The 14,873-nt window shown below is 45.9% G+C and overlaps 1 protein-coding gene across 5 annotated transcripts in view; it reads right to left on the bottom strand.

The window, feature by feature from the left end:
• The window catches only part of ZNF385B (zinc finger protein 385B), a 385,947-nt gene that overhangs the window by 291,026 nt on the left and 80,048 nt on the right, over positions 1–14,873 (bottom strand). For 4 of the 5 annotated variants that reach the window (XM_083154697.1, XM_083154702.1, XM_083154701.1 and 1 more), the window contains exon 2: positions 13,527–13,832. In XM_083154697.1, the coding sequence (XP_083010823.1) occupies positions 13,527–13,827 (301 nt within the window). In that variant the 5' untranslated portion in view covers positions 13,828–13,832. The remainder of the gene's footprint in view (positions 1–13,526; positions 13,833–14,873) is intronic. The other variant, XM_083154700.1, reaches the window with a different exon arrangement.

Here is a 14,873-nt window from a genome sequence, read left to right as displayed (position 1 = left end):
TTCACATTGCAGCCTTAAACGTTTTAAAATGGAAAAAAAACGGCAATATACCGTTTTAAAAGTGTGATGTGAAAGGGGTATTACTGTATGCTATAAAATAATAATGTATAATATAGCATATTTCTGCAATAGGAGATGCGTCTTGCGTCCGACTCAGTATACCACTATAATTGTGTCCTTTTTCCATATGTATTTTACCTGTGTTTTAAATGGAAATTTCATCTGACTCTACATGAAACCCTGCCATGAGTGATATAGGGGAATTCAATTAGCTCTGATAACGCGTTTATCACACATGAATTGAATGTGAATATTGCACGGTATTTTGCGTGCACACCAGCGTTATTGTGGCTAATGAAATATGAACAGCCCCACAACAGTGCCTTATTAACCACTAGACTGAATAGCCTAGAGCGCCAGAACTGGTGGGTGGGGGTAAGGTGATAGCCGGTGGCATCCGAGAAATAAAATGAAGGCCTACTTTATTCCATACTTGTTAGCGATCGCCTGTCCCGATGTACTGTGGGGGTAAAAATTTTAAGGTGACTGCCAGATGGGTGTGCCAATGTATCTTACTGATGGAACCATTACTTTATGTACACTGTGCTACAGCGCCAGCTGGGCAGTCTAAAGTCAAAGTCTCCTTCACACGCCACATGTATTATATCCTACATGCCAGTTGTGTAACCTTCGTTACATGCACATAGGCAGTATGTAGGGCGAGTCCCCGAGTGCCCATACACGTGTGTTTAGCAGCATTACAAGGGGAGCTACATGTGTGTAAGCCTAGGACACCTGGAGCCTGTCATCAGGCCCTCAAACAACCCCACACTTACCTTTCCTTTTAATATGCTGTTAGGACTTTCTATAGCCAGCATGTTACCACAAGGTCATCTTCTACAAAACTGACATTCAATAGCCAGTGGTTCCCAAACTGGGTGCTGTGAGTAAGTGGTCCAGGATCTATTCAAAATATTAACGGTCAATGTAATATGTAAAACCAGATTAAGTGGCTGCCAATCATAAAAAATGTGACTCCTGTCCCTCACCACATAACAGACACTGAGGATCACATTTAAGCAAAACTTAATTCATTTTTTTTATCTGAATTTCTCCGTAAAAACTTTTGGCCTAGGGTGCGGTAAAAGAAAACTGTGCCATGATTCAAAAAAGTTTGAGAACCGCTGCAATAGGTTATAGGATGTGCATTCAGCAATGTCCCTTAGCGGTCACAAGTCATCTACGGCAGCTTCGCACTTGCATTTTACTGCCAGAAAACACATGGTGTGATGCAGTGCCGTAACTATAATTTGGGTGCCCCCCCCCCCCCCCCCCCCGCTGATGATAAAGCACGCCCCCACCACCACCCTGGCCGCCCATGACCACCCCCCCATCCCCCGCATATTTACCTGTATTCGCTGCGCTGGTCCCGGCTCCCCTCCTGGCTTCATTCTGATGATATGAAACACGGACCATCACAAAATGTCTGCCCCCATACAGCAGACAGTTTCAGAGAACAGTCTGCTATATGGTGCGGACATTTTATGATAGCCCGTCGCAATAGCATCAGAATGAAAACAGGGGAGCCGGGACCACCGCAGCGAATATAGGTGCTGGGGATGGGCCATTACAATAGCACCGCAGCCCCCTGGCGCCCGCACTTACCCAGCGCCTCCCCGCGACCGCGGGGGCTGCGGTGCTGTACTTACGCCACTGGGGTGATGGTGCTTTCCTCATGCGCTGGTGAACAGAGACTGGGGGGGGCTTGGACCACTCTGCTACAAAGTGCATGTTTGCACTGCACCGGGAGAAGACATATCTTCCTCCTGGCCTGGAAGTATAGAAGTGATGACAGCCCCACATTATATCACTGAGACTATGATAGAACATATCTGTCATGCAACCCTTCAGTAAGATTCAGGACTCAGGCTGTCAGCACATACTTTATTTTATATTATACCAATCTGGTCTGGAGCGACTGACACCAAGAACCCAGCACTGTTGCGGTGATCAACAATTATTTTTTAATATGGAGCTGGGACTTTCCACAGGTGCTGCTTTCAGAGGTACTTCCCAGCTCCCCCCTTCCCCCCAAAAAACAAGATATTTAAGACCAGAAAACAGACACTGATGGGGTACAGTATGATTAACCAGCGGCTACTTAATAAGGGCTAGTCAGACCCCCTGTATTATTGTTGTTTTTTTTCTGGACCTCCCGGCTCCCCTTCTTCCTGGTCATCTCCCCTCTGTGATTGCTTGATCACTGCTGATGGTCAGCACGGCACAACCCCCCACACGACGGCTACACAGAAGAGTAATACACATTAACCGCACCCCCAGCCAATCAGTCTTTATCCGGCAATCAAATGAATCTGGAATATCAAAACTGCAATGTTCACAACGTGTTCCAATGTTGGCGGTCCAATGTTCCGATATTTACAAGAATAACATTTTCCAAATATGAAAAAAACTTTTTATTAAATATAAAACTTATTTAGTTTGGCTTTAAATACATGTTTTTCACCTAATTTGCACATATCCCCCCCCCCCCAACAATTTGGGAAATAAAATTGGCAGTTAGGAGCTGATTGGTACTTCTCCTTATTCATTTCTTAAATATTGTTTAAATGTAAGATTGTTTGGTACTTTATCTCTCTTCTCTTTATTCATTTTTTTCACTCATTTATTGATAACTCTTCCCCAAAGAGAGACAAAATAGATATAATAAAGAAAAAGCATAAAATGACAATAACCGCCAGGGCAGCCATTGGGGAGGACTAGAGTCTATCTATCTATATATACTGTATAAGCTTAACAATTCCTCACCTTTTTGAGGTGAAGTACCACATGTGACCACTAGAGACCATTCGGTGGACCAAGGGCGGGATGTATTAAAATACATCGCCGCCCTTCACGCCCCCCCCCCCCCCGCCACGATGCCGCCGCATATGTACTAACATATGCGGCTAGCATCGCAATGCAGTGACGGAGGCCCCCCGCGATACCTGGAATGTGGTGTGCGGGGGGTCTCCGTCACCTCCCAGCCGGCTCCTGCATCCCTTACGCCGGGGACAGCTAAGCAAGCTGTCCCCGGCGCCTCCTCCTCCCCCCTGCAGCCGGAAGGACGTCCGGCTGCGTCAGTAGGGGGAGGAGGGGTTTACCTTCCAGGGTCCAGGAGGACCTTTCAGGAAGGTAAGCGAGAGGGGGGGTCGGCGAGGCGGCGGGTTTGCGTCGGCGGGCGGCGAAAAGAAGCCCATAGGCTTCTATAGGGTATCGCCACCCAAAGGTGGCGATACCCTACACTGCGGTATCATTTTTGATACATTGGAAAATGCTGTAAAACCGGGGTTTTACCGCATTTTCCATTTGATACATCTCGCCCCAAATTACTACTTAACACAACGTGAAAGCAAAATGATCTGTTTCAAATTTGCTGGCTATGGAGAGAGGGAGCTGGGAAGACAGAGACTGGAGGTAGCAGCAGATAGGGACATACTTGCCTACTTTTGAAAACTAGTTTCAGGGAGATTATAGTTGGTAATAAAATTTTGCACAGCGCTTCATTGAGGGGCGTGTCATGCTTCTCCCAAAGGGCTTGTTTAGTTCAATATATGGAGAGAGATTGTGAAAAGAGATTGTGAACATGGCACCTAGAAGGGTGGGTGTGTACTGCTACATCTGAGGGGAATCTTGTAAAATGACTTATATCCAAATGTAGATGAGCCCCAAAGCCGTTAGTAAGAGATACTGTACTTGGTGAAGTGCTGGGAAATAGTGCTGATGATTCGGTGTAAATGTATCTATCTCTCAGTGTAATGTGGGATAGGTGACATGAGGGAGATTGCTAGACTAATGAGGGAGAGAGGCAGATTGCTGCTATGTCAGGGAGTCTCCTGCAAAATGCAGGAGGGGAGGAAACTATGATGTAACAGTGTAATGTGGGCTAGGTGTCATGAGGGAGATTGTTAGACTAATGAGGGAGAGAGGGAGATTGATGTTATTTCAAGAAGTCTCCTGCAGAATGCAGGAGGGGAGGTAACTATGATATAACAGTGTAATGTGGGCTAGGTGACATGAGGGAGATTGCTAGACTAATGAGGGAGAGAGGGAGATTGCTGCTATGTCAGGGAGTCTCCTGCAGAATGCAGGAGGGTAGGTAAAATTCACATTCCCCTGAAGCAATATAGAGGTACAATAGTGTGGCCATTGCTGCGGACACTGGAGGTCTCGCCAATCATGCCGAGGGTTCGAGAAGGGTAACAGGAGAACCAGCCTATTTTATTGTCAGTCCTGGGCCCCCAAAATTTGTGAAACATGCAAAGAAATTAGCGTGGAAAGTTTTTGGCCACATTTAGTAGATATTTTTGAGTAAATAAAGTGGATAAAGTCTCTGCATGCAAATGGGGAATTACTACACTATTCTCTATTTATCTTAACGATCAGCCAAACTTACAAGATATTTCTATTGACTCCGCGGTGCACACCGAGATTTATTGTAATGTTTTCCTTTATAATATCTCTTCTGCTGACATCATACCGCCGGTATCATGCTGCAATTATCTGCATGCTTTAACAGCGGACAAAGGGTAATGAATACAAACCTTCTTTATATGCTGGTAGCAGTTTAATGAGCCTGGAGACAGATTTCCTGGGTGATCAGGTCAGTTTAAAGCAAATCATCTGAGCATACTATTGCTGGTATTATGGTCCCATGTTGTCCCGCTTAAGGGTATGCGTATTAGAGATGGATTTCTTTTATTTCAAACAGTAGAGGAAAACAAGGTTTTACCTTCTCCAATTGAAAGTTGCTTGTATGTATAGATTATTTTAAGAACAATATATTTTGGTGTTGATTGCGATCTGGAGCTGAAGACAACACTTAGGAGCTGATGTAGCGTTGAATGCAAAGTCAGCCATACATGCTCCAGGGCCGGCTAATAATGAGGCCTTCACATCAAAATATAGGCCCATCATTATAAGCATGAAAAATGTTTAGTCTTCTGCAATCTTCTGCAATTCATGCAATTTTCCTATTGTTATGTAGTTATGGAGTCAATGGTGTAGGGGTGTGCATGCCCACGTGCCTCTGTCCACACCCACACAGCACTAGTCATGGCGTAACTATAAATGTTGCTCCTCCCAGCCAAAATAGTTTCAGCCCCTCCTCTTAATGCCTCTTACACATTATGCAACACAAAATGATGCCAATTACACCACACTATGTAATACCACTTACGCTATACGCCACACACCGTAATGCCCATTACACCACACTATGTAATACCACTTACACTATACGCCACACACCGTAATTCCCATTACACCACACTATGTAATACCACTTACACTATACGCCACACACCATAATGCCCATTACACCACACTATGTAATACCACTTACACTATACGCCACACACCATAATGCCCATAACTCACACAATGTAATATCACTTACACTACACACCACACTATGTAATGCCCATTATACCACACTATGTAATACCACTTACACTATACGCCACACACCGTAATGCCCATTACAACACACAATGTAATACCACTTACACTACACGCCACACTATGTAATGCCCATTATACCACACTATGTAATACCACTTACACTATACGCCACACACCGTAATTCCCATTACACCACACTATGTAATACCACTTACACTATACGCCACACACCATAATACCCATTACACCACACTATGTAATACCACTTACACTATACGCCACACACCATAATGCCCATAACTCACACAATGTAATACCACTTACACTACACGCCACACTATGTAATGCCCATTATACCACACTATGTAATACCACTTACACTATACGCCACACACCGTAATGCCCATTACAACACACAATGTAATACCACTTACACTACACGCCACACTATGTAATGCCCATTATACCACACTATGTAATACCACTTACACTATACGCCACACACCGTAATGCCCATTACACCACACTATGTAATGCCACTTACACTATACGCCACACACCATAATGCCCATTACACCACACTATGTAATACCACTTACACTACACGCCACTCTATGTGATGCCCATTATACCACACTATGTAATGCCACTTACACTATACGCCACACACCATAATGCCCATTACACCACACAATGTAATGCCACTTACACTATACGCCACACACCATAATGCCCCTTACACATTACGTCACACACTGTAATGCCCTTTACATCACACACCACTAGTCATAGCTCCTCTCCTTCTCAGTATAGACCCTTACACATTCTTAGCCCCAGGACCTTAATATAGCCCTAAATTCCTCCAATGTTTGTGCATAGAAATTAATTCTTATATTCGCATACCCACCAACATCTGGAGGGCAGAAACTGGTACAAATTCAGAAAGGGGCAGTGGCTATGGGTAAAGGGTGCATGACCATGCCCCCTTTCCTATACTTTCAATGGAGAGTTGCAAACCTAGAATAGTGGTACAAAGCCCCTTTTGGCCAAAAAGGTAGAGTGGGAGGGCATGTATTCTTTCCCATGCAGAGTTGTACACAAGTATACTGTATAAGCTTACCTCCCAAATTTTCATCACGAAAAGGAGGGACAGTGTGCGCGCCGTCAATGTGCAATGAGATTTGGGGGGGGGGTGACCTAGTGGGTAGGGGGCGTGGTCTGTACTTGTGGCATTGCCGCGAGGCCACACCCCATTTTCGGTGCTGTGGGTGCATGCCTAGCAGCTGGCTGCAGGAATAGACGCTCTGCGGGGGCGGGACTGTGAGCATGAAAGGCATCAACACCTGTACTCTGTGAGGTGAGAATGACCTGGGCCAGTCTCCACAACACAGCAGAGTATAACACTGCTGGCTCCAGGAGATACTAGCACACATCTCACCGTGTGGGTAGCATAAGGGCTACATTTTGTAAGTAATCACCTCTTTATTTTCCATCTCTTTTGTATTGACTATAATTGCTCTTTTAAACCACTGAGGACGTGCCGGCTTCTGGAAAGCGCCACTTTATACATTTAGCATACCTCCCAACTGTCACGATTACAGTGGGACAGTCCCGATTTTCGGTCCTGTCCCGCTGTCCCACCCGCGGCAGGCATTGTCCCGCTGCGGGGGGTGGCAGTTGGGAGACCCCTTAATCTAATAGAATAGATGCTGTGCGCATGCGCACAGCGTCTATTCTCGTATGAAAATGAGGTTGCGGCTAATTAGCATAAGCCGCACCCTCATTTGCATACACCCGCCCCCTTTTCGGGCGCTCGCGCGGTTTCTTCAGCACGAAAGTTGGGAGGTATGCATTTAGCATTAAGTGTATCATGCAAAGAATTGCAGACACAGTACCGATGAGTTGTTAAATGTGGGGCGTTGAAGCACATGTACTATTACTTACACATAACTGCTTCTGATTGGCTTGATTCCCCTGCTTTGGGTTGGCTGACTGTGGATTCACCTGCTTCTGATTGGATTACTGTGGATTCACCTGCTTCTGATTGTCTTACTGTGCATTTACCTGCTTCTGATTGGATGACTGTGGATTCACTTGCTTCTGATTGGCTTACTGTGCATTTACCTGCTTCTGATTGGATGACTGTGGATTCACTTGCTTCTGATTGGCTTACTGTGGATTCACCTGCTTCTTATTGACTGACTGTGGATTCACCTGCTTCTGGTTGGCTGACTGTGGATTTACCTGCTTCTGGTTGGCTGACAATGTATTCACCTCTTAAGCTGATAATTCCTTATGTATGTTTTGTTGTATTAATGTTGTATATAGCACATTATTTTTGTGTGGTTATTCTAATGCCTTGTGTAACCAGCCAAATAATCAGCTGGTGCAGACCAGTAGGAGTCATGTTATTATCATTAACAGTTTCTTGTATATAATCGCAGAAAATTCAGTTGCGCTTTACAATTGGAACCAGTGATAAAATAAACTGGGTAGTTACAGACAGTCAAAAAGGTTGGAGGGCCCTGCTCGTAAACTTCATAATCTATGGGCAAAACTACATACAGCTGGTTATTAGGACCAATAAAACATCCAACTCACTATCAGGACCCCTGAGTGTATGTGTTAATAAACCATTTTTGGGGTGACCTCACCTTCTGTAGGTTGCCAAGAGGTCTGTCACCCAGGAAAAAAGGTTCAAGTTCTAGATTACAGTCATCGAGACATCAATTAGATTAGTGAATTTTTAGCTGTTGTAGAAATTTCTAAACGGATCTTTTTTTTGTAATTTGCATTTATTAATAAATGTCAAGTGTTATAATAAGCCATCCTCTCAGCACCGTTAACATCCATCCTGACATACTCCACTTTCCTCTTGTTTATACAGGTGTCAGAGACAGGCAAGGATTCACTCTGACAGATCTCTAAAAATATCAGAGGCTGTGACTCAAAGCACCTTCCCTAAACCCGCTGACAGGTGACGTGATGGCACCCATTTACCTGCAGAGGAGACATTTCCAGCACTGACAGCAGTAAATTAACCACTGCAAGGCCAAAGGGCCATGAAGCAGTTGCCTGAATGAATTAACCCTTTGAGTGCCAAGGGAATTTGTCAAAATAAATGAGAAAATTGCCAAGCAATCATTTGTATTCATCCTAATGACCTGTAATGTTACCTTATACAGGAAATATAGGACCTAATTCATAACTGATCCCTAGGCATGCGTTCACTTGCCATGTGACGTTAGTCGCCCGCCCCGAACAGGCTTTGACACGCCTGCGTTCACATGGGGACACCCACCGTTTGTGTGGGCATGCCCAGTAAAAGAGCAAAAGAGCAAGCCAATTTGAATCACCCCATAATCTTTTTTTTTAACACACCATTTTTTATTTTAATTTATATAACAAATGTGAGAGACGCTGGCCTTTTTTTTCCAGATATTTTGAACATCTCTCAAAGCCAAATCATAAGGAAAATACAGTCCCGCCTAATGCAGTCCCGAATAATGCTGCCACGCATATGGCTCGTTCAGAAGGGATACTAAATATGTGTATCTTACACAACGCTTAGTCACTGAATGTGTGCCAAGACTATGGGCCTAATTCAGACCTGATCGCAGGAGAAATTTGTTCTTAAAATGGGCAAAAGCATGCTGCACTGCAGGTGGGGCAGATGTAACATGTGCAGAGAGAGTTAGATTCTCTATATCAGTGGTTCCCCACCCTGGTCCTCAAGTACCCTCATCAGTGCACATTTTCCAGGTCTCACCCGCCGAGTGACCAGGAAAATGTGAGCTGTTGGGGTATTTGAGGACCAGGGTTGGAAACCATTGCTTTATAGTCTTGCCCCCATTTTCTGGGATGCTTCCTGTCACCACTGGGATCCCTAGTATGGGCAGGGTTTGTGATGACATAATTTCCATGATCAGACCCCGCCCAGTGCTGTGTGATGTCACAGATTGTGTCCGTGCATGCCAGGATTGTGAGAAATGTGTCATCAAGTCCTCTTCCTTATCGGATATCGGGATTTGGCCCCAAAAACGCCAGGATTGGAGTTTCCAATCCCGGGATTTTGGGATTAAACTGTGCCGGGCAGTGTCTGAGCACTTACTCAGACGCTGCCCAGCTGTACCCGATGCCTGCGGCTCTGCCTGGTCCACAGAGGTCACACTGCGCAGGCCAAACAGCCGCTCTGCCCGCCACAGGCCCATCCATCGCTCCCTGGCCTGGCTCCCAGCTACCCGGTGCCGAGCTCCAGCTCCCCAGCATCTAGCCACACATCCAGCAGAACAGCTACCAGGCTCCCAGCTCCCTGACACTGGGCTCACAGCCGGCGGCCCGCACAGCTCCCCAGCTGCTCCCGCCGGCACCATACAGGTACATATACATACAGGGCATTTTTTTAAAATTATAAAAATTAGGGAAACCAATCCCGGGAATCGGGCATTTTTCAATCCCGAATTCCGGGATTGAAAAAATGCCCCAGGACTGGCATCCCTAATGTCAAACTCCCAAGAAGCATCACTGTAAGTATTTCACTACGTGGCCACTGCACACGGGCGGGGGGGAGACAAAGATATAATTTTAGTAGTAGTAGTAGTATACATAATAGTAACAATAAAAATATAGTGCATCTGAGAACATGTACAGCATACTGCCTGCATATTTCGGTCCCGTATCATGTTACTTGACTATTCCTGTTTTATGCAATATGATTATGGCACCATCTAGTGGTAATTATAGTTAACAACTTTTCAATTTTCCTAATTTGTACAGTGTTATCATAGTTCATTAAAAAAATGTTGCATACTGTATTTTCTTTTCCGGTTTAGATTATATTTTGCATTAGTTTACATTTGTTTGTGCCAATGTGTTCCACTATTAACAGCGTTCGGTGTGGAAAATCATTAAAAATGTACTGTAAGGAAATCCCAGCATTTTATGTTCTTGGGGAGTGTTCTGCAAAACCCTTACATTAAGATCCTAATACAGTATGTCAAATCTAATCCTGAACCCTTCATGCACTACTATTCCATCCTGCATGCATTCAATATTGTGCCGCTAAGGATCATTGCCATCAGCAATACAAAGAGATAGAAAATGAGAAATAAAATGACCATTATTTATATTATCTTCTACTTAAATAGCCCCAACGTATTACAGAGCACTTTACAGAGGATGTTTAATCAATGACATCAGTCCCTGTCAAAGTAATTAATACAGTACAGTTTAGTTTGTCATTAAAGTTTATTCAGGCAATAGCTGGGTTAAGGTTTGTTTGGGGCCCTTCAATAAAACTTTTGGTGAGATGCACTGAACTCTGCCGTTGCATCCTGCTACACATCACGGGGTATCGCATCCATTCTAATCACCTATGCACTAACATATGCAATTAGTAATGCAAAGTACAGCTCTTCTGATGCTCCCCGGCTACTGGGCTTCTGAAACTCACGAGCACATGCAGATTAACAATGGCAGCCACTGGGCATGTGTCGGCCATATTCATGGCAAACTTTCCTTGTTTTCACCTTTTTCCATTGTTGACATTGTGCATGTCAATCTTCTGGGTCAACCCTATAAACAAAACCAGTGAACAGCCAGCTCTAATCTGAGCCACTTTACACAGCCAGTCCCAACCCTGCGCAGCCAGTCCCAGCTCAGCCAGATCCATTCCCAGCTCTGCCAGATCCAGTCCCCACTTTACACAGCCAGTCCCAGCTCTGCACAAGTAGCCCCACCTCAGCCAGATCCAGTCCCCACTTTACACAGCCAGTCCCAGCTCTGCACAAACAGTCCCAGCTCAGCCAGATCCAGTCCCAGCTCTGCCAGATCCAGTCCCAGCTATGCCAGATCCAGTCCCCACTTTACACAGCCAGTCCCAGCTCTGCACAAGCAGCCCCAGCTCAGCTAGATCCAGTCCCAGCTCTGCCAGATCCAGTCCCCACTTTACACAGCCAGTCCCAGCTCTGCACAAGCAGCCCCAGCTCAGCTAGATCCAGTCCCAGCTCTGCCAGATCCAGTCCCCACTTTAGACAGCCAGTCCCAGCTCTGCCCAAGCAGCCCCAGCTCAGTCAGATCCAGTCCCAGCTCTGCCAGATCCAGTCCCCACTTTACACAGCCAGTCCCCGCTCTGCACAAGCAGCCCCACCTCAGCCAGATCCAGTCCCAGCTCTGCCAGATCCAGTCCCCACTTTACACAGCCAGTCCCAGCTCTGCACAAGCAGCCCCAGCTCAGTCAGATCCAGTCCCAGCTCTGCCAGATCCAGTCCCCACTTTACACAGTCAGTCCCAGCTCTGCACAAGCAGCCCCAGCTCAGCTAGATCCAGTCCCAGCTCTGCCAGATCCAGTCCCCACTTTACACAGCCAGTCCCAGCTCTGCACAAGCAGTCCCAGCTCAGCCAGATCCAGTCCTACTTAATACAGCCAGTGCCAACATAGAGCAAACAGTATGTTATTGGCACCAGTATGAGAAGTGTGAATATTAATGTGTATTACCAAGTGAGCACATTACCTGGCATTGCCTCTGACCAATCCTCTGCTCACCCTGAATTGTGTGCCCCAAGGCCATCTTAATGTATGGGCTTAATGAGCATCTGCCCAAGGGCCCCCCACTTCTAGTGGCCTCCGAGCTGGGGCAAATTGGCGTGTGGGCACCTGGCCACCTGCCTCCTGAGCTTCCTAGAAGGCAGTAGAGAATGCTGCCTGGTTGCTCTGATTGTGAATTATACACAGAGCAGCCAGGCCGCAATCATTTCCTGCTTCCCAGCCTGCAACCAGACAGTGAATGGCTTTTAGCAAGCTGATTGGCAGATGTCTGGAGCTATTCACCAATGAGAGTCCAGCACCTGTCTCCCAGCCAGTGAAGTGCTGGATAGCAGGAGCTATCTACCAATCAGAGTGCTGACAGCCATTCACTGTATGGAAGCCAGTGGAGAGATGGCATGGGACCACAGGAGGGGCATTTTATTATTATTTTTGTTTACATTTTTTCCCCTTGAATGGGAGTGAAGGGGCCCCAAATGCATTGCGTTCCCCGGGCCTTCCCTAGGTTGGGCCCCCAGAACAAGCCCCCCTGCTCCAGTCATGTACAGTTATTATGGCTGCCTCTATGCAGGTATGGTATAAAGAGATGAACATAACCCCTGTTGTTTTCTAGCAAATCAAGTGTTTCCGTCACAGATGCTACAGTGTAACCTCAGTGTTCTCTATTCCTGTGCTGTGTAAGTTGATTAATGACTGTTATGGAATGTGGCGGCTTCATAGTGGTCTGAAACACTTACAGCTGGATTAATCTGTGTGCTACGGTGCTGACCTTTTACTTGGCCGACACGCCTCTCCTTGTCCTGCAGTGAAGAACATTTGTACTGCAGATTCTGACTTTGCAATGTGTTTGCATATCTCATATATCAGTTAACTAAAGTCTGACTTATCAGCCAAGGGCAAATACAAGGCTAGCAAGTTCCTCAAAATGTGGCACACCGCTGAGCCTGGATCCGTCCGTTCTGTGTAATTATTGTGGCAGCAACCTACAAGTATAATTCTATGCAAATACGCATCCAGATGCTCATCTGCCAACTGTCCCATTGTAGCACAATCCCCCATTCACGGATCTCTGTATAGGCTGAGTTTCGCTCCAAAATTTACATTTCCAGGCAGACAGTGGCCGAATGTAATCAAACACAATTTACACGTCTGTATTAACCCCTTCAGTGGTGGGTTTTTTTGGGGGGGAGCGCTCCCTACTGGGTGAGTTTTTTATGGGGAGTGCTCCCTTAAAAAAAAAAACACCACTGCCTCCCTGGGTCCGGGCAGCACCGATGAACTGTTAATCAGCCGCTGCCCGGACCTGCGCCCCGGCACCCCGTCCCTGTCCCCAGCAGCCGGCGCCGGTAACTTCAATAGAAAAGCGGGAGGGGGAGGAGGAGGCTCGGCAGAGGGGAGGGAGCTGAAGCTGCCTGAGTTCAGTGATTGAACTCAGCAGCACTGCCCGGCTCTAAACAGTGGCAATCCCGAGATAAAGGAGTCCAATACTGTAATATACATAGAATGATAATTTGTCTCCTACCTGCGCTGGTGCTCACAAGTAAAGATCCGGGTGATGTGTTTGCCGGTAGTTTCCCATTGTTGAGCTGCTTGACTCTTTTCAGATGGGATTTCCCATTGTAGTGTACCTGGGCCTGGGCTGCGGAGTTCAGTTGTATATTGCACACATCGCACAGTGAATAGAAGATCTTTTTATTTTCATTGGAAAACTGGCAGTCCGCCCTGTCCGTCCAGGTCACCTTCTCCTCAAAGCACCTCAGAAACATGGCCGTGCTCATCCGCCCGTTCTCCAGCACGTGGTCGGGACTCAACGGACGTTTCATACCTGCTGGATAAACAGGTAAATGGGGTCATATGTTTGTCCAATACCCAAATACATCATCGTTGCCTACCCTCCTGCATTCTGCAGGAGACTCCCTGACATAGCAGCAATCTCCCTCTCTCCCTCATTAGTCTAGCAATCTCCCTCATGTCACCTAGCCCACATTACACTGTTACATCATAGTTACCTCCCCTCCTGCATTCTGCAGGAGACTCCCTGAAATAGCAGCAATCTCCCTCTCTCCCTCATTAGTCTAGCAATCTCCCTCATGTCTCCTAGCCCACATTACACTTTCACATTTTAGGGGAAAAAAAGGAATGAGAGACAGATACATTTACATTGAATCACCATTTCCCAGCACGTTACCAAGTATAGTAGCTCTTACTAACTGCTTTGGGGCTCATCTACATTCGGATATAAATCATTTCACAAGATTCCCCTAAGATATAGCAGTACACACCCACGCTTCTAGGTGCCACGTTCACAATCTTTTTTCACAATCTCTCCATATATGGAACTAGACACGCCCTTTGGGAGGAGCATGACACGCCCCCTCAATGGGGCGCTTTGCAAAATTCTATTACCAACTATAATCTCCCTGAAACTAGTTTTCAAAAGTAGGCAAGTATGAAATACATGGATTTCTATTATATAGTAGCTCCGCTATTTATCTGCTCCAGGGCCGAATTAAAGCTGTTGGGGCCCTGGATAATAAACTTGTGGGGCCCCTATCAATAAAAGTTATATAATGGCGGTTATAAAAAATAAAGTATCATTTATCAGTCAGCATTGTGATTCCGTTACTTCCTTAAGAAAGAAAATATAGGGGGTATTCAATGGGCCATTTTCAGTCAGCCTGCCTGCAACTCGACAGGTGGAATTCAATGTTTCACCTATCGAGTGTCGAAAAGTAGGTGTGCCGGCGAAAACGGACGTGGATTGTGGAGAAACGGCCGTGAATTTGACAATTTTCCAACAAAACAGATCCGACTTTTTAAAAATATATTGTGATATTGCGCATATCATCTTTCTTTATCGCATAGTCTG

The sequence above is a fragment of the Crinia signifera genome, chromosome 7 (assembly GCF_055691185.1).
Source record: "Crinia signifera chromosome 7, ASM5569118v1, whole genome shotgun sequence".
Taxonomy (NCBI): Eukaryota; Metazoa; Chordata; class Amphibia; order Anura; family Myobatrachidae; genus Crinia; species Crinia signifera.
Note: the sequence above shows the minus strand (reverse complement) of the source record. Positions and strands in the feature narration are given on the sequence as shown.